Source organism: Rana temporaria, chromosome 5 (genome assembly GCF_905171775.1).
Source record: "Rana temporaria chromosome 5, aRanTem1.1, whole genome shotgun sequence".
Taxonomy (NCBI): domain Eukaryota; kingdom Metazoa; phylum Chordata; class Amphibia; order Anura; family Ranidae; genus Rana; species Rana temporaria.
In genome coordinates this window covers 172,983,669-173,007,185 of record NC_053493.1, presented here as the reverse complement: position 1 = coordinate 173,007,185, position 23,517 = coordinate 172,983,669, and the positions used below count along the sequence as shown (strand labels likewise).

General features: G+C 43.8%; 1 protein-coding gene across 6 annotated transcripts in view; it reads left to right on the top strand.

The window, feature by feature from the left end:
• The window catches only part of TRIO (trio Rho guanine nucleotide exchange factor), a 1,129,982-nt gene that overhangs the window by 992,367 nt on the left and 114,098 nt on the right, over positions 1–23,517 (top strand). For all 6 annotated transcript variants that reach the window (XM_040353401.1, XM_040353397.1, XM_040353396.1 and 3 more), the window contains one exon: positions 10,491–10,594. In XM_040353401.1, coding sequence (XP_040209335.1) covers positions 10,491–10,594 — 104 coding nt within the window. The remainder of the gene's footprint in view (positions 1–10,490; positions 10,595–23,517) is intronic.

The window sequence follows — 23,517 nt, the reverse complement described above, 5'->3', positions numbered from 1 at the left end:
AGAACACAAGGAGGCTTCCATAGCGTAAGACCATTCACAATTTAATGAGTAAAAACAGTTAAAACACTTAGACAGAGCTGTATAAACAGCGTGTAGTACGATCGGGTCTCCGCTCTGCGGCCACGAGCGGATGAAGTCACCAGCAATCCTCCTCTTCCTCACGCGTATCGTAACGAACACACGTTACTTAATCATAGGATTTTTTTTTTTTTTTAATTCCTTGGTGAATTATATGGGACACTTTTCACTGCAGTCATTTATTGATTGAATTTTTTTTCACTTTTATGCACGGATTGGAATTGTATTATTTATATTTCTTCCACTTTTTGATGTTTTTTAACTTTTATGGATATTATTCATTTATTGCACTATGCACTTTGGATTGGTTTGAGCTCATTTGCATATTTGCACTATATATGTTATATGTTTATGAAGATAGCTACTGCTTGTTAATTTTATCTGAACGATTCCAGATCACTCGCTATTAATATTGTGCGGGTCACTGGCACATTTGTCTTTTTTATCATCATTTATCCACTCTTATTACTCTCCACATTACTCAGTTAATGTTGGGTGGGTATATGATTTTATTCAGAGTGGAACACATTTTACGCAGGAACCAGTGGAGCACATTTTCCTGACAACTTATTCACATTATGGAAATCGTTATTGGTATTTAGTTTTAATTAGATCCTGTTGCAAGAGCCATTACACCCCCCCTTGTCATTAATTGCTTTAAGTGTGTGAACACTATTAGTCGTGGCAGCTGCATTATTAGTTTGATTTTCTTATTTTAGCTTTGTTGTGCCCTTGTTGAGGTTGGTTTTGCACATTAGTCCCCCCCCCCCCGTTTTTATATGTAAAAAACCACTCGAGTGAGGTGCTCTATTAATGCGTGTGACAATGCACAGTCGCTAGATGTGATGTGGACTGAGCCCTCCTTTGGGTTTGGGAGAAAAAACAGCAACATTTGGTGGTGTGCTCTGTGTCTAATCCTGGGGCTAGGTGTGCCCTCTCTATATATTAGTGAGATTGTGTTATCTTAAAAAGGTGTCAGCTTACAGATACCCTAAAGTGTATGTTCCTACAACACAAGCAACATGTATCTGAAACAAATGAGTGAGCAAATAAGTAAAAATAAAAATAAACACCTAGTGCTAATGATAATGATGACCAAAACTCAATATACAATTAAGCTCAGAAAGAAATTGCAGTTGGTATGCTTTTCCTGGATTGTATCCGAGACCAAAAGATATATAGTTACCTCATAGGTTGAACTATATGGATTAGTGTCTTTATTCAATCTTACCAACTATGTAACATTTCTGTGTGGGTCAGACAGATCACTGTTGAAGCTTATGTTCTTGACGATCGGGTTTCTCCATTTCCTGGTAAGGGTCATTCTACTAGATCAGCTTCTTGGGCATTTGACATCAGGCTATTTCCCAAATTATTAATCAGAAAAAAATCCAATCCCAGAAGAAGCCATTTTTGGGGAAACGCGTCAGTTGGAGTTCACGTATGATGACATTGGGTCTGGCAGTACGGGTGACACCACGGCTGGCTTGATTATACTGCTTGAATTTCATAGCTTCATTGTAAGTGTGTTTTCTTTTATTTAAACAAACATACCAACTGTGTTACACTATGAGGCTTCTCCCTGTTTGCATTTTACATATGCTCGCTTGGTGAGTGGATCTCACCCAAAGAACGGTCCAGATTTCTGTAAGAGTGTCACACAGACATGCCTAATGTGAAGCTTCCATTGTGGAGATTGCGTGTGGGCTGGCTTTGAGCTCTGTAATCGAGATCCATGCTGTTTGATAAGAGGCCATGTTTTTACACGAAGGAGCGCGTTTGGCAGCACTGGCGCACCTTTGGAGTGGAATTAGATTAGAAGCACTGATCCAATATTTAGTAGAACCACCTTTCACTGCAAGTACAGCTGCACGTCTTTGGGTGTGTTTCTATCAGCTTTGCATATCTAGAGAGTGACATTTTTGCCCATTTTTCTTTGCAAAATAGCTCAGGCTCTTTCAGATTTGATAGGGAGCGTCTGTGAACAGCAATTTTCAAGTCTTGCCACAGATTCTCAATTGGATTTAGGTCTGGACTTTGACTGGGATATTCTAACACATGAATATGCTTTTGTCTAAACCATGTCATTGTAGCTTAATGTTTAGGGTCATTGTCCTGATGGAAGGTGAACCTCCACCCCAGTCTCAAGTCTATTGCAGTCTCTGCACCCTGCAGACAGGTTTTCTTCTTAGATTGTCCTTTATTTGTCTCCATTGATCTTCCCATCAACTCTGACCTTCTTCTCTGTCCCTGCTGAAGAAAAGCATCACCACAACATGATGATGCCACCACCATGTTTCACGGTGGGGATTGGTGTGTTCAGGGTGATGTGCAGTGTTCGTTTTTCACCACATAGAGCATTTTGCTTTTAGGCCAAAAAGTTAGATTTTGATCTTATCTGACCAGAGCACCTTCTTCCACGTCTTTGCTGTATCACCCACATGGCTTTCTGCAAAATGGACAACTTGTGGCTTTCTTACAAAAATGGCTTTCTTCTTGCCACTTTTCCATAAAGGTCAGACTTGTGGAGTGCAGGACTAATAGTTGTCCTGTGGACAGATTCTCCCACCTGAGCTGTGGATCTCTGCAGCTCCTCCAGAGATACCCTGGGCCTCTTGGCTGCTTCTCGGATTAATACTCTCCTTGCCCAGACTGTCAGTTTAGGTGGAGGGCCATGTCTTGGCAGTTTTACAGTTGTGTCATACGCTTTCCATTTTCGGTTGATGGATTGAACAGTGCTCCGTGAGATGTTCAAAGCTTGGGTAATTTTTTTTTATAACCTAACCCTGCTTTAAACTTCTCCACAACTTTATCCCTGACCCTGGTTTGTTCCTTGGCCTTTATGATGCTGTTTTTTCACTAAAGTTCTCTAACAAACTCTGAGGGCTTCACAGAACAGCTGTATTTATAGTGAGATTAAATTGCACACTGGAGGACTTTGTTTACTAATAAGGCAATTGGTTCCGCTAGATTTTAGTTAGGGCTATCAGAGTAAAGAGGGCTGAATACAAATGCAGGCCATACTTTTCAAATATTTGTAAAAAAAAAAGGGAGGAAAAGACATGTAGAGATATAAACTGCCACATGGTAGAAGGAGATAATAAAACAATAGGAATTTTTTCCCTATTTCTTTTCTAGGGATGCCTGCTCCTCCCTTCACCCATTTTTTGTTATAAAGAAGGAGGGGGTTAAAATAGAGAGGAGGAATAAGGAAGGGAAATCAAGGGGATATTTTTTACGTAGAGAAGAGAAACTAACAAAGAAGCAGAAATAAGAGTTGGGAGAGGGATAGGGGGACATTTAGAGATGGAAAGGGCATATTACATTTTAGGCTTCCCCCTTTTTTTTTGCTTCTTTGCTGGGTTTTTTTTCTCCCTCTCTGTCAGTGTCTCCTCCTCACCCCACCCCCCCATCCCACTAAAGGGAGAACATTGAGAGAGCTTGTCCTTTTAGATAACTGATTAAGGGGACTTATTTGTATTCTGACTGTATCCAGATATAGTTGGTTTACGAGTATGATCCCTCCCCCCCCCCCTCCCCCCCCCCCCTCCCCCCCCCCCCTTGGGAAGGTCTCCACTCACCTGTTCCATGGGAGAGAGAAGTGAGAGGAGATATGAAGGGAGAATGCGGAATAGCTTGATTGTTTCTCATAAATGATTAAGGGGTCTCGAACAATACTTTCTATTTTTCTCTTTTTTTTTTTTTTTGCTTAATATAAGTGAATATAAATGACCTACATATAAGCTCTAAATAAGATATTAATGAGTCCCGGGGAATAGAAAATGATAAATCTATTACTTTCTATCAATTTTGTGGTGTTTTTTATTTATTTTGGGGGGGAGGGGATTTCATTTTTTTTCCTTCTCATTAGGCAGGTCCTGGAAAAGGGACTGGTTAATCTGCATGGAAGCAGATAGGCGGGGTGGTTCGGGGAGGTATATGGAATGCCTACACGGACCTATCCCTTCGTTAGTTGTTATATGTTATACGTTATGTTAGGTAGTAGAATATTTGTTTATATTGTAGTAGGATGCATTCTGGGTCTATTGAGAGAGAGGAGAAAGGAGATATGTGGCAAGAGATACAAGAAATGGCTACCTCAATAAAAATTGTGACTTATAATGTGAGGGGGTTGTGTTCCCCCCAAAAAAGGGGGCGTCTGTGGCTGGAATTGCGGCACCAGGCAGTGGATGTCGCCTTCCTGCAGGAGACACATTTCATGGCAGGATCAGTACATAAGTTACCTCTATCTCCATACAACCAATGGTTCCATGCAGTATCGCCTATTGCATGGGCAAAGGGAGTAACAATAGCCTTTGGAAGAGCCTGCCCACTGGTGCCCATGTCGATCCAGAGAGACGGTTTCTATTTATTAACCACTTACCCCCCGGACCATATTGCTGCCCAAAGACCAGAGTACCTTTTGCGATTCGGGACTGCGTCGCTTTAACAGACAATTGCGCGGTCGTGCGACGTGGCTCCCAAACAAAATTGGCGTCCTTTTTTTCCCACAAATAGAGCTTTCTTTTGGTGGTATTTGATCACCTCTGCGTTTTTATTTTTTGCGCTATAAACAAAAATAGAGCGACAATTTTGAAAAAAATGAATATTTTTTACTTTTTGCTGTAATAAATATCCCCCAAAAATATACAAAAAAAACATTTTTTTTCCTCAGTTTAGGCCGATACGTATTCTTCTACATATTTTTCGTAAAAAAAAATCGCAATAAGCGTTTATTGATTGGTTTGCGCAAAAGTTATAGCGTTTACAAAATAGGGGGTATTTTTATGTCATTTTTATTAATATATTTTTTTTACTAGTAATGGCGGCGATCAGCGTTTTTTTTCGGTATTGCGACATTATGGCGGACGCTTCGGACACTTTTGACACATTTTTGGGACCATTGGCATTTTTATAGCGATCAGTGCTATAAAAATGCATTGGATTACTATAAAAATGCCACTGGCAGTGAAGGGGTTAACACTAGGGGGCGGGGAAGGGGTTAAGTATGTCCCTTGTGTGTTCTTACTGTGGGGGGGGGGTGGCCTCACTAGGGGAAACACTGATCTTCTGTTCATACATTGTATGAACAGAAGATCAGCGTTTCCCCCGCTGACAGGACCGGGAGCTGTGTGTTTACACACACAGCTCCCGGTCCCCGCTCTTTCCCGAGCGATCGGGTGTGCCCGGCGGTGATCGCGCCCGCCGGGCACACGCACGGGAGTCGGGGGCGAGCGAGCGCCCCTAGTGGCGGCTGAGAGAGAGGACGTTATACTACGTGCTCTCGCCCAGCCAAGCCGACCTGCCGACGTAGAGCGGCGGTGCGCGGTCGGCTATTGGTTAAGGGAATGTTGCAGGGAAAATGTTATACGTTTGCTTCTATTTATGCACCTAACTCTGGTACAGCCAGCTTCTTAATTAAAACCCTAAGGCTATTGGAAACATTTAAGGAAGGGGTTGTAATATTAGGAGGAGATTTTAATATCACCCTTAACCCCCAGCTAGACACATCTACAGGTAAAACCCCATTATCTTTTAGATCTCTTAAACATATTAAAAAACTCCTCCGGTCTCTACACTTAATAGACAGTGGGAAATAAATAAATAAAGAGAAGAGAGATTTCAGCTATTACTCAAAGACTCAAAGTATACTCCCGATTAGATCTGATTTTGGTAGACCAATACTATTTAGACTGTGTGTAATCTAGCAATATAGAATTGATAACAATTTCTGACCACGCCCCAGTGGTAGTAGTGTTTCATTTGGTGCCAGGTGGCCGCGAGGAGAGGACATGGCGCCTAAATGAATTACTGCTGGACGATAGAAAGATAGCGGAGGACATGCAACACAAATTGGTAGAATACTTTGAGAATAATATAGACAGGGAAATATCTGACCAAATAGTTTGGGAAGCACATAAAGCTGTCATCAGAGGGGAGCTAATAGCACATGGTATTAGAGCTAAAAGGGAAAAGAGGAAGGAAATAGAGAAGTTGTTGGGGAAAATACAGGACCGAGAGATCAAGCATAAAACTAACTTAGACCCAGAAGAAGCTAGGCAACTAGATATATTAAGGACAGAACTTTCCGAATGCTTGGATAGAAGAAATAAATAGAAATTCAGATTTCTTGCTCATCAATTTTATGAACAAGGAAATAAATGTAGTAGATTATTAGCGAATCAAATAAAAAAACAACAAGAAACTACTCATGTGCACAAAATAACAGCAAATGGTAAAGAAATCGAGAAAACTAAAACAATAGCAGCAGAATTCCATCGCTTTTACACAGAATTATATAATATACAAATAACCCCATTGCGAGGGGAAGGTAGGAGAGGGAAGGAAGAGATAGAGAAATATATTAAAGACTCTAAATTACTAACCCTTTACCCAAGGACTATAAAAAAATTAGAAGGACCAATAACCACTGAGGAAATAAGTAAGGTAATAAGAAATCTGCCAAATGGGAAAAGTCCAGTACCAGATGGCCTAACCAACGCATATTATAAGAAGTATAGCAAGATCTTGGTAACGCCCTTATGTAATTATTTCAATAAAATAACAGATAGTAACCCTCTGCCCCCAGAAGCCCTAGTGGCACATGTGACGGTAATACCAAAAGCAGGGAAAGACCCACAATTCTGCGCAAACTATAGACCTATTTCCCTCTTGAATTCAGACACCAAAAATCCTAGCTATAAGATTAGAAGATCATATGACTCAATTAGTCCATATCGACCAGACGGGCTTCATGAAGGGCCGAGAAACCAAAGATAATACCATCCGAGCCCTCTATGTACTCCATTGGATACAGAATGGGCCAGATAAGAAACCAACAGTAGTACTATCAATGGATGCCGAAAAGGCATTTGATAGAGTAAACTGGAGGTTCATGACAGAGGTATTAAAAGGGATAGGTCTTGGGGAGCGGATGATGGGATGAATATTGGCATTATATGCTAATCCTAGAGCTAGGGTCAAGGTAAACGGGACCCTTTCAGACAACTTTAATATACGCAATGGCACTAGGCAGGGGTGCCCCCTCTCCCCATTACTATTTGCAATAGTGCTAGAACCCTTTCGGTGTAAAGTAAGGGAAAATAGGAGAATAGTTGGGGTCGACATTGGCTCAGAAGTACACAAGGTCTCTGCATATGCAGACGACCTGCTGTTATATCTCTCTAAACCTCATGAGTCCATACCTGCATTGATGATGGAGGTACAGAAATACGGAGAACCGTCTAATTTTAAAATTAATTTTGATAAATCGGTGGTACTACCAAGCCATGTACCGGTTGTAATGGCCACATCTCTGAAGAATAACCTTCCGTTTATTTGGGAAGAAGAATCATTACACTATCTAGGAATACATATTACAACGAATACAAAAATTCTGTACGAGCGTAACTATGGATCATTAATAGTAGAGATAACGAAAGATCTCCAGAGATGGAAAGGCCACTCCCTGACATGGTTTGGGAGGGTTAACGTAATAAAAATGAATATTATACCTAGAATAATTTATCTTCTATATACTGTACCAATGTCGATCCCACAAGTTTTTTTCAAACAAATACGTAAAGCTTTTATATCGTTCATATGGAAAGATGGAAAATCTATAATAGCTTATGATATGTTACGCAGAAACAAACAGGAAGGGGGAATTGGACTACCAGATATATTTATGTACTATAGAGCAATGTTTCTGATACGTATATTAAATTGGTGCCATGACAATTCAAATAAAATGTGGGTTCAAGCCGAAAAATCTATGACCAAAGTGAGGGGGCTCTCTAAATGGACATCTCCGCTGACCTGGAATACCCTAGCAATATGGGACAGATTAAATAGAGATGGGAAATATGCACCACCCCCATCCCCAATGGCTCCATTAGGAGGATACCCATGGTTTCCACCAGGAGAAGAAAATGGGGCAATGGGCCCATGGGGATCTAATGGGAACACTATGTGCTCAAGATATGCACCCCAAGGAACTCTAATACCCTTAGCAGAATTAATATCATCTCAAGGGAATATGACAATGGCTAAATGGAGATACTACCAAATGACAAACTTTTTTAATAAATTAAAACCAAAAGTAAGGACGGTAGGATCGCTTACAACATTCGAGAATATGTGTGTGAAAATATCGAAGCCTAACCATCTGTTATCACAAATGTATAAATTGGTTCTTAGTGATCAAAAAAAATACGATTCCTTATTTTATTAGGGAATGGGAAAAAGAGCTAAATTATACATTTACATCAGAGCAAATTAAAAACTTATAAAGTCAACATATACAACATCCATAAGTTCTAAAATCCAAGAAATGTCATATAAATTCATGGTCAGATGGTACCAGACGCCAGCTCGATTAGCCCAAATGTATCCTACAGCAGATGGCAACTGCTGGAGGGGATGCAAAGAAAAGGGAACATTCCTCCATATTTGGTGGTCTTGTATAAAGATCAGACCATTTTGGGAAGAAATAGCACCATGGGTTAAGAAGATGACCAATTAATCTATAGAATTATCACTATACATTTTTTTTTTCATGGGACACCGGGATCTATGATTAGCTATAAGAAAATCGTGATACCACATTTATTAAACGCAGCCAAAACGTTAGTACCCAGGCATTGGAAACAGAACACACGCCCCTCCCTTATGGAATGGAAAAAAGAAGTTAACTCAATAATGGAGGCAGAGAGATTGGTGCATAAGATTAGAGATAAACAGGATAGATTTAACAACATATGGGCAGGCTGGGAACACCACTCCTCACAGATATAATGGGAGTAATAAAGGGAGTTTATTTCTCCCTCCTTTCTCCCCTTTTTTTTTTTGTTTCCTTGTCTTGAGCCACATGTATCCACTCCTTTCTCTAAAAAACATATTGGAGGCTTAATGGAAAAGACAAACTACAATATTAGATGAATGTCGTTTTTCTTATTGGTTATTGATCCTTTTTTTATTTTTTTGGTTGTGTTGTTGTTGTTTTGTTTTTTTCTTCTTCTTCTTCTCCTCACCTACTCGCCTTCGTCCTTTCTACCCATGGGAGGGGAGATGAGAGGAAATGGAGATTGAAGGGGGAAAAAGAACGGGGTGTTCCCCTTTTTTTTTCCTTAGGTGTATGTAAACATTTCACAAAGAGAAATATAAAGAAGGTTAAAGAACACCACAAACACTAGAGATATAGGCCAATATACACAAAATGAATATAGACACATAGATGGCACAAATAAAATAAACCTAAAAGGGGTTTAAAATTAATATACATGTATGTGGGTACGAAGACACGTATGGAGGTATGTGTGTGTGTATATACAGAAATAAGAAATAAGAAAACACAAACACTACAAAACACGAAGCAAATATGTAAAACACGATAAATGCACAAGAACAGAAAAGAAGGAACACCCTAATAGGGAGTAATTTTTATAGAGGGAGGGAGAGGAGGGGGAAGGAGGGAAGGAGAGGGGGTTTGGTATATTATTTACTTATTTGTTTCCTTTTTTTTTTTTTGTAATGGTTTTGTTTGTATTTATAAATGTAATGTATACTGGCTTCGGTGGAAGTTGGGTGTATATGTAAGTGATGTAAAGAAGTATACATAAAATGGGAAAAAATAAATAAAGGATTATTAAAAAAAAAAAAGTCTTGTTTTTTTATGTTAAAAAATAAGAAACATGTTATACTTACCTGCTCTGTGCAGTGGTATTGCACAGAGCAACCCAGATCCTCCTCTTCTTTGGTCCCCCGCCGGTGCTCCTGGCCCCTCCCTCTTGCCGAGTGCCCCCAAAGTAAGCAGCTTGCTCTGTGTGGCCATTCAGACACAGAGCCGTGGCTCGGCCCTGCCCCCCCTTTCTCTCCTCATTGGCTCACTGACTCTGATAGATAACAGTGGGAGCCAATGGCATCCGCTGCTGTCTCAGCCAATGAGGGAGAGTCCCTTGACAGCCAAAGCTCTTGTGCAACATCACTGGATCGAGATGGGGGTCAGTTAAGTATTGGGGGGGGGGGCTGCTGCACACAGAAGGTTTTTTATCTTAATGCATTAAATGCATTAAGATAAACAAAAACGAATGCCGTTTTCGCCACTTTAATACACCTAAAATGTAGCAATTAAAGCAAATGTGAAGTAAGTTAAAACAGATAATCCACACTGTCAGCACAGGATGGACCTTCATGTTGGGTCAGCTGTTCCTTTCAGTTCCCCAAATTTGCAAGAAATTGGATGTTTACATGATAACTCTTTCTCCTGGCCTGCTAGACCTAAGGTGGAGCCCATCATTGTGGCATCCTAGATAAGACATTATATATCTTTGCTAAACACTATTTAGATTTAACATACACGCAGATTGATGATATTTTGAAGAAATTATTAATGTGATTTTTTTTTTATTTAGGGATATATGGCGCTTATGAAAGAAGATGGAGTTCCTGATGACATGAAAGGAAAGGATAAGATTGTTTTTGGAAATATTCATCAAATATACGACTGGCACAGAGAGTATGTATCCTTTTTTGATCATTCTTGTGTAGTGTTTACAAATACAGAATTTTTGTATTTAATGGAACTGGAGTAGTAGAAATGTCATTACATCTTCAGGCTGTTTGAAATGGTTATGTTACCTTGCAGTAGAGGAAATCTGTAAAATATGACAGACAGAAGCCAATGACCACCTTGGAAGAATTACACGTTTTAGTTTACTATTTAACTTCCCACCCCGGCCAATTCTGACATTCCTCTCCTACATGTAAATGTAATCCTGCAGCTATTTACTATCTAGGATTGCTTTTACATTCAAGAGAAACGCCTGCGGAAATAAAAGATACCAGGATGATGCCTGTAGCTCTAGGCATCATTTCAGGATTCGGGAAGTGGTTAAACAATTACAAACAATTGAGTAACTCTGTCGGACCAGACCACTACTGATTCTGCATTATAAAGCATGTTAACATTATTATCATTGAGAACATTTAGACGTCAAATACAGTAAGTCTCCTACATACAAACCTTCGAGTTACAAACGTTAAAGATGTGTGCATGTGTTTGCATGGGCTGAATGAAAAAAATGTACAGATCGCCATACCAACAAAAGCAATGTTAGTGCAGCAATCTTTGGAAATTATGAAAGTGTTTAGCCAATTCCGACGCACACAAATCCATGCATGCTCTGAATCAAGCTGAAGAGCCGCACTGGCTATTGAACTTAATTTTTCTCGGCTCGTCATACGTGTTGTACATCACCGCGTTCTTGACCTTCGCAATTTCCGACAGCATTTGTGTCAGGGCCTGTACTCACCGAGACCGAGATGCTGAGGGCGGCTCACCTTTGCGACCCTGTGCAGACCACTCCCTGGAGTTGGGACAGAGGAGGGACGGCACAAGGAGGCACCGGTGCCGGGAGCTGGCAGGCAGACTTGGTGCAGCTGACAGAAGCAGGGCAGGTGCAGAAGACTGGAGACAAGCGTTGGTCAGGCAGGAACTGGTAGGTAAGTCTGGTAGGGTCCACAGGAGATGAAGGCAAATCCGAGTCACAGGCCGAGGGTCAAGGGCAGGAGAGTTCAGAAGGAGTCCATGAGAGCAAGCCAAGGTCAAGGGGCAGGAGACAACAGCAATCCAGGTAACATTAGCCAAAGGGTCAGAGGTTCCAGGTGAGAGGAGAGTCGTCAGGAATTCTGGGTCAAAACAGGCAGGTACGACAACAGGTAAACACATAGGAGCTGAAGACAAACCAGCAACCTGTTCAGGGAAGGCTGCTGGTTTAAATAGGAGTGTCCGGCCTCTGATTGGCCCCAGGGTTGCCGCATACCTGCACATGCGCGCTTCCACGCACACGGCGCGCTGCCGTACCGCGCATGCGCGGGAGCTCAATGGAGCCGGGAATGGAGCCCTGACAATTTGTGTGTCTGTGTGTATGCAACACAAGTTTGAGCCAACATTCCGTTGGAAAAAAAATCCACAGTTTTGTCGGAATGTCCGATCATGTGTTCGCGGCATAACACTGGGCAAGAGACGCTACATGCATTCAGGCCCAGTGTCTTAAGGCACCAAACACAATAAATTCTGTTTAGCAGAAAGATGGTGAATGATCATTTTGATCATTGTCTCTACTGACTGCCATTGCAATGGTACATTTCTCCACTAACCACTACTTTTTTTTAATGGGCCTCTACACTGAATATCACTGCAACATTGCAACAAATTTAAAAACTGTCACTGTACCAGCAAGCTTCCCCAATCATCCCACTGCACCACTATGCTTTTCCACTCACTGTTGCTTCAGTGGCATGTTTTTCTACTGACCACCACTGTACCAATGTGCTTTTCCACTGTCTGCATCTAAACAAATGCACTTCTATACTTACCACCATTGCAATAGCATTCTTCTCTGCTAACCTGAGATTTACCAACATGTTTATCAATGGATGGTAACTGTGCCATTATTCTTTCCCATGTATTGCAACTGCAGTGGCACTCTTTTACATTAATAGATCAATGTACAATGCCAGCACACCACAGATCTTCAAGTAATGCTTAAAAGTTTAATTCATAGTGATCACATCACTATGGAAGAGTGCAACATTTTGTAACCATGCAGGCCCCCTTCCCCAGGCATGTGATGAAGGGTCCCGTTTGTATGTATAGTACATTGATCAGTGAAGTTTCCCAGTCTCCAGCTTGCTGTTGCTGCAGCACCCGTTATCCTTCAGCCCACTGCAGGAACATGTGCAGTGTAAAAATTGACATTGTTTTCCATTGACAGCCACTATTCCAGTGCAGTTCCCAAACGGACTACCATTGTTTGTGGTATATGCTGTACACTGTGCTGTAAATTATATTCTCTGACTTCTGAACTTGGTACATAGTTCTATAGTCTGGTTGAAAAAAAGACACAAGTCCATCCAGTTCAACCAATAGAAGGGGAAAAAAATGTATACAATCTGTACAGGACACCGGGGGTGGGTCCTGGACGGGTGCTATACGGCACCACTGTTTGGACTATGGTCCATTTAAATAGAGGTAGAAGGTTCAGGGGGTCACCCAAAAGTGGGTGAAAAGTTCCAGGCAGGCGCTAATTCAGAGAGGACTGGCTCGAAGTCTTCTCTATCTTAATAAAGTAGTTTGGGGCCTGGAATTTTGGAGGCTCCAAAGTGTTATTTGGGTGGGATGGAGCCTCCACTCCTAAACCCTGGAAGCCAGCGCACAAGGGGTTAAAATCTCACAGACAACCACCCATTAAAGCAGGAAGTGATGCTGGAGGGAGTGAGTGAGTTGGGAGAGTGCACCTGTGAGGACAGGATGGAAGTCTGCTAACTGCTCAGAGAAGACCTTTGAGTAGTTTGGAAGTGAAGCTGTGTCTGCAGGGAAGGTCTGGAGGACTTCTTACTAAAAACGTATGTGCCTTTCTTTTGGTTGTTTTTTCTGAAGAAAGACTTTTTCCTAATTTATGCTGGAAACAAGCAGGACTTTTGTTGTGACGTTTTGGATGCTGAAGAAAAGCTTTATTTTGTTTTGTTTGGTCACCAATAAAGACCCTTTGCTTTACTGACACAGTTTTACGCACTTGTCTCGCGGAGCTTAAGGACCCCCAAAGTTTACAATTGGTGGAGAATGCGGGCAAAGTGCATTTGCAGGCGCAAAAACCGTTTAAAACTGACATTTAAAGAGACAGTATACTTATGGCATGTCTTGGGTGAAGTCAGCCCAGGCGTTACAAACAGCAGACAAAGGCATGGAGGAGGTCGTTAAGGCTTTGGCACAAGCCACTGTGACCCAGCAGCAAGCGTCAGCAGAGTCAAACCGTCGCCATGAGGAAGCGATGGCTCAGCAGCAGCAGGCCCTGGCACAGGCTATAGCTGCGCAGCAGGAAAATACACGGCTGCTATCCGCCCAGTTTACGGCCCAGCAGGAGTCCACTCAAGCACAGGTGGCTGCCTTGCAGGAGGCCGTACAGCAGCTGGCTCAGGGACAAGCGCAAGCGGTCGTTGCCGTTAGCAACCCAGTGTCGGTTAGAGCCAGCCATTTCTTGCAGAAGCTAACACCCAGCGATGACGTGGAAGCCTTTCTTACCACCTTTGAAAGGATAGCAGAGAGAGAAGCGTGGCCCCGGGACCAATGGGCCGGCATTATATCGCCTTTTCTCACTGGTGACCCGCAAAAGGCCTATTTTGACCTCCCAGCTGAGCACATCAAAGACTATGAACGTCTAAAAGCTGAAATCCTGGCCCGCCTGGGAGTGACCACAGCTGTCCGGGCTCAGAGGGTGCATCGCTGGCGGTACAAATCAGACCAACCACCCAGGTCCCAGATGCATGAACTAATTCAGTTAGTTAAAAAAGTTGTCAGGTCCACATATGGTGGAACGAGTGGTGATGGACCGGTACCTACGGTCCCTACAAGATGACCTACAGCGCTGGGTAAGCCATGGAAACCCTACTAATGCTGACCAGCTGATCGAGCTGGTTGAACGGTATACCGTGGTGGAGGACCTGCTTGGGCCTGCCAAGCGTCGAGAACCCACGCCAAGGACACCCAGACCAGCCACCAACCTAAGGAGAGAAGCCTTGCCAGATGTTGGCGTCCGCAGGTTTACACCATCTGCCCTAGAACCACGGAGGTCGGTTCCTGTACCAAAGATGGGAGACATACAATGTTGGCGATGTCGGTCCTGGGGGCATACCCGGGCACAATGCCCACTGCAGGAGGAGCCTATGGAGTGCGGAACTGGTCGGAGAAGCTCCTATGTGCGAAGTGTGTGTACCACTCATCTTGACCTGGCTGCAGGACGGTTTGAGTGTGAAGTGTGGGTGAACCACCTTCCTGCCAGGGCCCTACTGGACTCCGGTAGCATGGTAACATTAGTACATGCCAGGGTACTTGGGAGGCTTAGACCAGTGACTAAAACTCTTCGGGTGGTATGCATTCATGGGGATACCAAGGAGTACCCCTTGGTTCCGGTGACTGTCTCTTATGGCCATGCCTCAGTTACACAGGAAGTCGGGGTGGTAAACAGTTTAATTCATGACATCATAGTGGGGCGGGACTGTCCACTATTTCTGGAACTATGGAACGAGGTGCAAATGGCACCACCAGGGGAACTGGGGGCACTGGGCCTGGAAGGGACAGGGTCCGAGGGGTCCGGAGCTGAAATACACCCCTCTGATATAGAAATACCTACCATTGATAATGAAGTCGCAGGGAATGCTAATGTGGAGGATAAGGCCCCTGACCCAGGTCTTAAACCCGGGTTGATCTCTGAGGGGGGGGGGGGTCTTCCCATTACAAGTCATGCTGGGGGAGGATGACGAGGAGCTCTCCCCGGTTGAGGAGGATGAAGGGGGAAACATCCTCAAGGCCAGTACATCCAGATCTAGATGTGTCCAGAGGTGCATTTGGTACCGCTCAATTACGGGACCCTGCCTTGGTCAATGCTCGAGAGCAGGTTTCTGTTGTTGATGGGGTCCCACAAATGCCAGACGCAGACCAGAGGTTCCCTCACTTTGCGTTGAAGGGGGACTTACTGTATCGAGTGGCTGAGAGCCGAGGGGAAACTATAAAGCAGTTGCTGGTTCCCCAACCGTATAGGCGGATGCTCCTCGATCTAGCCCACAACGATGCACTGGGAGGACACCTGGGGGCGGAGAAAACAGAGGCCAGGATAAACGACCGGTTTTACTGGCCAGGGTTGAAGGCCGAGGTTAAAAGATACTGTGTGTCTTGTCCCATTTGCCAGTTAACCGCCCCAGTGCCACACTATAGAAACCCTCTGGTGCCTTTGCCGATTATCGAAGTCCCGTTTGAACGGATCGCTATGGATCTGGTGGGACCCCTGGTAAAGTCGGCACGGGGCCACCAATACATATTGGTCATCCTAGATTACGCAACTAGGTATCCAGAAGCTGTCCCTTTGAGGAAAGCCTCCTCTAAGGCCATCGCCAGGGAGTTGTTTCAAATGTTCTCACGAACTGGGTTCCCCAAAGAGATCCTGACAGACCAGGGGACCCCTTTTATGTCAAAGGTAATGGCGGACTTGTGCAAATTGTTTCAAATTAAGCAGTTGCGGACGTCTGTCTACCACCCACAGACCGATGGCCTAGTCGAAAGATTCAATAAAACCCTAAAATCCATGTTGAAAAGAGTAGTCCAGAAAGATGGGAAGGATTGGGATATGTTACTCCCTGCCCTGTTATTTGCTATCCGGGAGGTCCCACAAGCATCCACAGTTTTTTCGCCATTCGAGTTAGTGTATGGTCGAAGGCCCCGGGGGTTACTCGACCTGGTAAAAGAAACGTGGGAAAGTGAATCCTCACCACACAAAATGGTGGTAGAGCATATCTCTCAAATGCGAGAGAGGGTGGCTAAGGTGATGCCACTGGTGAAGGAGCACATGCAGAAGGCTCAGGATGCCCAAAGAAGAGTGTATAACAGGTCGGCTAAAATTAGACAGTTCCAAGTAGGAGACCGGGTGGCTGTTCTAATACCCACGGTAGAGAGCAAATTCTTGGCCAAATGGCAGGGCCCATTTGAGGTAGTAGAGAAAGTCGGTGAGGTGGACTACAAGGTACACCAGCCAGGGAAAAGAAAACCATACCAGATCTATCACATCAATTTGTTAAAACCCTGGAGAGACAGAGAACAAGTGTCAGCGGTAGTAGGGGTACAGTCAGGGGACCATGCAGGGATCGACTTGGTGCAGGTTGCTGCTACCCTGACTAGACCTCAAACCCAGCAAACAAGAGTTTCTACAAAAAAATAGAGATATGTTTTCAGAGTTGCCCGGTCGCACCAACGTCATCGAGCCCAATGTAAAAGTCAGGTTAAAGCCTTACCGTATCCCAGAAGCTCATAGGGTGGCAGTGTCCGAAGAGGTTAAAAGAATGTTCGAGCTTGGAGTCATTGAAGAGTCGCAGAGCGAATGGTCAAGTCCAATTGTGTTGGTACCCAAGCCCAACGGCACCCTCCGCTTCTGCAACGACTTCAGAAAGCTTAATGAAGTCTCCAAATTCGACGCATATCCCATGCCACGAGTAGATGAGCTAATTGAAAGGTTGGGGCCTGCCAGGTACATTACCACGCTAGACCTCACAAAAGGGTACTGGCAGATTCCCCTGACTAAGGAAGCCAGGGAGAAGACAGCCTTCTCTACCCCAGAAGGCCACTTCCAATATAAGAGGATGCCATTTGGTCTACACTCAGCCCCGGCCACGTTCCAAAGGGCCATGGACAAAACTCTGCGTCCACACCAACGGTACGCTTCTGTCTACCTAGATGACATAGTCATCTTCAGCACTGATTGGGAGTCCCACCTTCCCCGGGTTCAGGCAGTCGTAGACTCCTTAAGAAGAGCAGGGTTCACCATCAACCCCGAGAAGTGTGCCATTGGGATGGAGGAAGTAAAATACCTAGGGTATATTGTGGGTAGAGGGCTGGTGAAGCCCCAAATGAGTAAGGTGGAGGCCATACAGGACTGGCCCCGTCCCCTAACCAAGAAGCAGGTCAGAGCGTTTTTGGGCATAGTTGGCTATTATAGGAGGTTTGTCCCCAACTTTGCCACTGTTGCTGCACCACTGACCGACCTGACCAGAGGCAGAAAGTCAGTGATGATAAAGTGGAACGCCGAGGCCGAGACGGCTTTTCAAAAGCTTAAGACAGCTTTGTGCCAAGATCCGGTGCTTGTAGCTCCAGATTTTACAAAAGATTTTGTAGTACAGACAGATGCTTCAAGCGAAGGGTTGGGAGCGGTCCTGTCTCAGGAAATCAATGGGGAGGAGCACCCTGTGGTCTTTCTTAGTAGGAAGCTGACGGCAGCTGAAAGAAACTATGCGGTGGTGGAGCGGGAGTGTCTGGCCATCAAGTGGGCTCTAGACTCCCTGCGATATTTCCTCCTGGGCAGAAAGTTCCGCTTGGTGTCAGACCATGCTCCGCTTACCTGGATGAGACAGAATAAACACACCAATGCCAGGGTAACAAGGTGGTTCCTTTCTCTCCAGGAGTTCAATTTCATGGTAGAGCACAGACCCGGGAGACAGCATTAGAATGCCGATGCCCTCTCCCGAGTCCATTGTATGGTGTCTACTGTTGCCTCCAACACCTCCGCGTTGAGGCAGAGGGGGGGGGATATGTACAGGACACCGGGGGTGGGTCCTGGACGAGTGCTATACGGCACCACTGTTTGGACTATGGTCCATTTAAATAGAGGTAGAAGGTTCAGGGGGTCACCCAAAAGTGGGTGAAAAGTTCCAGGCAGGCGCTAATTCAGAGAGGACTGGCTCGCAGTCTTCTCTATCTTAATAAAGTAGTTTGGGGCCTGGAATTTTGGAGGCTCCAAAGTGTTATTTGGGTGGGATGGAGCCTCCACTCCTAAACCCTGGAAGCCAGCGCACAAGGGGTTAAAATCTCACAGACAACCACCCATTAAAGCAGGAAGTGATGCTGGAGGGAGTGAGTGAGTTGGGAGAGTGCACCTGTGAGGACAGGATGGAAGTCTGCTAACTGCTCAGAGAAGACCTTTGAGTAGTTTGGAAGTGAAGCTGTGTCTGCAGGGAAGGTCTGGAGGACTTCTTACTAAAAACGTATGTGCCTTTCTTTTGGTTGTTTTTTCTGAAGAAAGACTTTTTCCTAATTTATGCTGGAAACAAGCAGGACTTTTGTTGTGACGTTTTGGATGCTGAAGAAAAGCTTTATTTTGTTTTGTTTGGTCACCAATAAAGACCCTTTGCTTTACTGACACGGTTTTACGCACTTGTCTCGCGGAGCTTAAGGACCCCCAAAGTTTACAAATCCTATATCCATAGTTGATCCAGAGGAAGGGAAAAAAAAAACGAATAAACCATGATCCAATTTGTTCCAGCAGGGAAAAAAAATCTTCCTGATCCCCCAAGAGGCATTCAGATATTCCCTTGCTCAACTTTACCTATCAATATTAGTATCCAGTTATATTATGTGTATCTAGGAAAGATTCCAGGCCTTTTTTAAAACAATATATTAAACTTGCCAGAACAAGCTTTTGAGGGAGTCTGTTCCACATTTTTACAGCTCTTACTGAAGAAGGCTTGTTTTGTATTTGGTCAATGTTGACTGAGAGAGTGAAATTCCACTTAAATCTCTCCTCAGAGAATAAATTCAGTTCAGCTAGTCTTTCCTCATAGCTGAACTCTTCCATGCCTTTTATCAGTTTGGTTGTCCTTCTCTGCACATTTTCCAGTTCCCCAATATCCTTTTTATGAACGGTTGCCCAAAACCGAACTGCATATTCTAGAGGAACTCTCTCTCTCTCTCTCTCTCTCTCTCTCTCTTTGGAGTCCATAGCTCTCTTTGGAGTCCATAGCTCTCTTAATACAAGAAAGGATTTTATGCTCACTTTGGAAACCGCAGCTTGGCATGGCATGCTATTATTAACCCTATGATCTAACAGAACACTCAGATCCTCCGCCATCATTGTTCTTCTCCTAACATGCATTTTAGCCCCCAATTGCATAACTTTACATTTATCAACATTAAACCTTATTTGCCGCATAGTCGCCCAGTTAAACAGAGCATTGAGGTTGGCTTGTAAGTTAGAGACATCCTGTAAGGACGCAATTACACTGCATAGCTTGGAGTTAACTGCAACACTGGAATAGTACTTTTAATCCCAGACCCTATATCTTTTATAAATTTGATAAAAAATGAGGGTCCCAATACTGAACCTTGGGGTATATCACTGATAATCGTAGACCATTCGGAGTATGAATAATTAACCAATACTCTCTGAACACAGTCTTTTAGCCAGTTTTTTAATCCATTTACAAATGGATTTTTCCAAGTCTGTAGACTACCTTACCCATTAGCCATGTGTGGAGATTTGTGTTAGATACTTTTGCAAAATCTAAATATACTATACCCACAGCCACTCCTTTGTCTAAGGTTTTGCTTACCCCCTCATAAAAAGAAATCCGATTTGTTTGACAACTTTTGTCTTTTTATGAATCCATGCAGTCTGTTGCTTAAAATATTTTTTTCTAGCAAGAACTTAGCTATGCGATCCTTTTTTTAAACTCTCAAGTATCTTCCCAACTATAAAGTTAAACTAACAGGTCTCTAGTTACTTGGTAAGATTTTGATCCCTTTCTAAATATGGGCATCACATTGGCCTTAAGCCAGTCCACTGGTACTATGCCAGTCATTAACCACTTAACCCCCAGACCATATTGCTGCCCAAAGACCAGAGTACTTTTTGCGATTCGGGACTGCGTTGCTTTAACAGACAATTGCGACGTGGCTCCCAAATAAAATTGGCGTCCTTTTTTTCCCACAAATAGAGCTTTCTTTTGGTGGTATTTGATCACCTCTGCGGTTTTTAGTTTTTGCGCTATAAACAAAAATTGAGCGACAATTTTGAAAAAAATGAATATTTTTTACATTTTGCTATAATAAATATCCCCCAAAAATATATAAAAAAAAAATTTTTTTCCTCAGTTTAGGCCGATACGTTTTCTTCTACATATTTTTCGTAAAAAAAAAAATCGCAATAAGCGTTTATTGATTGGTTTGCGCAAAAGTTATAGCGTTTACAAAATAGGGGGTATTTTTATGTCATTTTTATTATATTTTTTTTACTAGTAATGGCGGCGATCAGCGATTTTTTTTCGGTATTGCGACATTATGGCGGACACTTCGGACACATTTTTGGGACCATTGGCATTTTTATAGCGATCAGTGCTATAAAAATGCATTGGATTACTATAAAAATGCCACTGGCAGTGAAGGGGTTAACACTAGGGGGCGGGGAAGGGGTTAAGTATGCCTGGGTGTGTTCTTACTGTGGGGGGGGGGGGTGGCCTCACTAGGGGAAACACTGATCCTCGGTTCATACATTGTATGAACCGAAGATCAGCATTTCCCCTGCTGACAGGACCGGGAGCTGTGTGTTTACACACACAGCTCCCGGTCCCCGCTCTGTAACGAGCGATCGCGTGTGCCCGGCGGCGATCGCGCCCGCCGGGCACACGCACGGGAGTCGGGGGCGAGCGGGAGCCCCTAGTGGCGGCTGGGAGAGAGGACGTTATACTACGTGCTCTCGCCCAGCCGAGCCAACTTGCTGACGTAGAACGGCGGTGGGCGGTCGGCTAGTGGTTAAAGAGTCCCTAAAAATTTGAAACTATATACACTATATAGGAAATTCATAAAAAAAATAAACTGTTTATATGTAAAATTTTACTAGAGCATGATTAAACCATCTGTAGGCAGATATTTTTCTTAAAAAAGTATCTCACTTTGCCTTTGTACTACTGCAATCTCCTTTACATCAGCATTCTGCATTGAAAGGTTCATTGCGTTGTAGAAAGCTGAGTTTTCTTACTGAATTAAAGATCACAGTGATGTCAGGGAGTTGCTATTCCTTTACTTTCATACCCTCATTCAGGTTGTATTGCTTCCTCTGCAGTGGAGTAAAAAAAATGATCATGATCTTGCATAGTGTATGGCATGGGTGTTTGAGTTGAAAGGCTGGCTAGGTAGATTCGAGTACATCTGCCTAAACTTGCAGCGGCGTAGCTTAGCCTGTTTAGGCTACGCCGCCATAAGTTAGCTAGGCATGTACATGATTCTCAATGTACTTGCCTGCTAATATACGGCGGCGTAGCCTAAAGCGGGCGGGCGTAAGAGCGCCAAATTCAAATGTGTTGGAGGGGGGGCGTGTTTGATAGTAATGAGGCTTGACCTCACGTTTTTTACGTTTTTTTTTTAAACTGCGCATGCCCCGAGCGCCTACATTTCCCAGTGTGCATTGCGGCTACGTACGCCGCACGGGCCTATTGATTTAGACGTGGACAACGTAAATCCAGATTCGCGGACGACTTACGCAAACGACGTAAAAAATTTGAATCTCGCGGCGGGAATGGCGGCCATACTTTAACATTGTTATTCCACCTAATAGGTGGAATAACTTTAGGCCTGCTAATGCCTTACGGAAACGGTGTAAATCGACTGCGGCGGCCGGGCGTACGTTCGTGAATCGGCGTATCCCCTCATTTAAATATTCTACGCCGACCGCAATGGAAGCGCCACCTAGCGGCCATCCAAAATATTGCAATCTAAGATAGGACGGTGCAAGCCGTCCTATCTTAGATATGTTTAAGCGTATCTCTGTTTGAGCATACGCTTAAACATAGGTCGGCGTAGATTCTGAGTTAGGTCGGCTTATCTCCTGATAAGCCGCCCTAACTCTACCTGAATCTACCTAATAGTCATTTGCCTACCCTTACTTGTACATACCTTAAATCTAGTATTGCATGATGTTTAACATTTAATCAGTTCAATGTTTTTATAGTCCCTAAAGCTTATATCCTGTGGTGGTTTAACCACTTCAATACCAGGCACTTACACCCCCTTCCTGCCCAAGCCAATTTTCAGCTTTCAGTGCTGTAGCTGTTTTAATGACAATTGCGCGGTCATGCTACACTGTACACAAACAGAATTTTTATCATTTTGTTCCCACAAATAGAGCTTTCTTTTGGTGGTATTTGATCACCCCTGTGGTTTTATTTTTTGCTAAACAAATAAGACCGATTTAAAAAAAAAATATATGTTTTTCTTTTGTTTCTTATATAACATTTTGTAAATAAGTATGTTTCCTCCTTCACCAATGGGCACTGATAAGGCGGCACCAATGAGGTGGCACTGATGGGCACTGGTAGGTGGCACTGATGGGTGGCACTAATATGCAGCACTGATGGGCATTGATAGGCTGCACTGATGGGTATTTATGGGTGGCACTGATAGGCGGCACTGCTAGACACGTATAGGCACTGATGGCACTAGCAGGCATTGTGGATGGGTACTGATTGGGCATTGATTGGCAGCTGCCTGGGAACTGATTGGCACATCCCTGGTGGTCTAGGGTGGCATACTTGGTAGTACAGTGTGGGTGGACATTCCTGGTGGTCCAGGCAGCATCCTAGTGGTCCTGGGTGGGCATCCAAGGGCGGGCTGCCCTGATAAACAATGAGCACAGACCCCCCCTGTCAGGAAAGCAGCCGCGAGTGAGCAAAAACTGGTCAACGGCTCTTCTTGTTTACATCGTGATCAGCCATGAGTGGACACTGTTGATCACGTGATAAAGAGCCTCCGTCAGAGGCTCTTTACCAAGATCATTGTAGTGGTGTGTCAGACTGACAAAATGCACCACTCATTGGCGCGATGCGCGCACCCTGAGTCACACAGCGGCTGTTATGCTGCTGGCCGTCATATGACGCCCAGCCAGGATAACTGAACCACCGCCCAGCCGTCATTCTGCTATAGAGCGGGCAGGAAGTGGTTAAGAGTTTCTAAGAGAAAAAAAACCTTAATGTGCCATCTCCTAGATTGTAAGCTCTAATTCCTCCTGTATTGAATTGTATTGTAACTGTACTGTCAGCCCTCATGTTGTAAAGCGCTGCACAAAATGT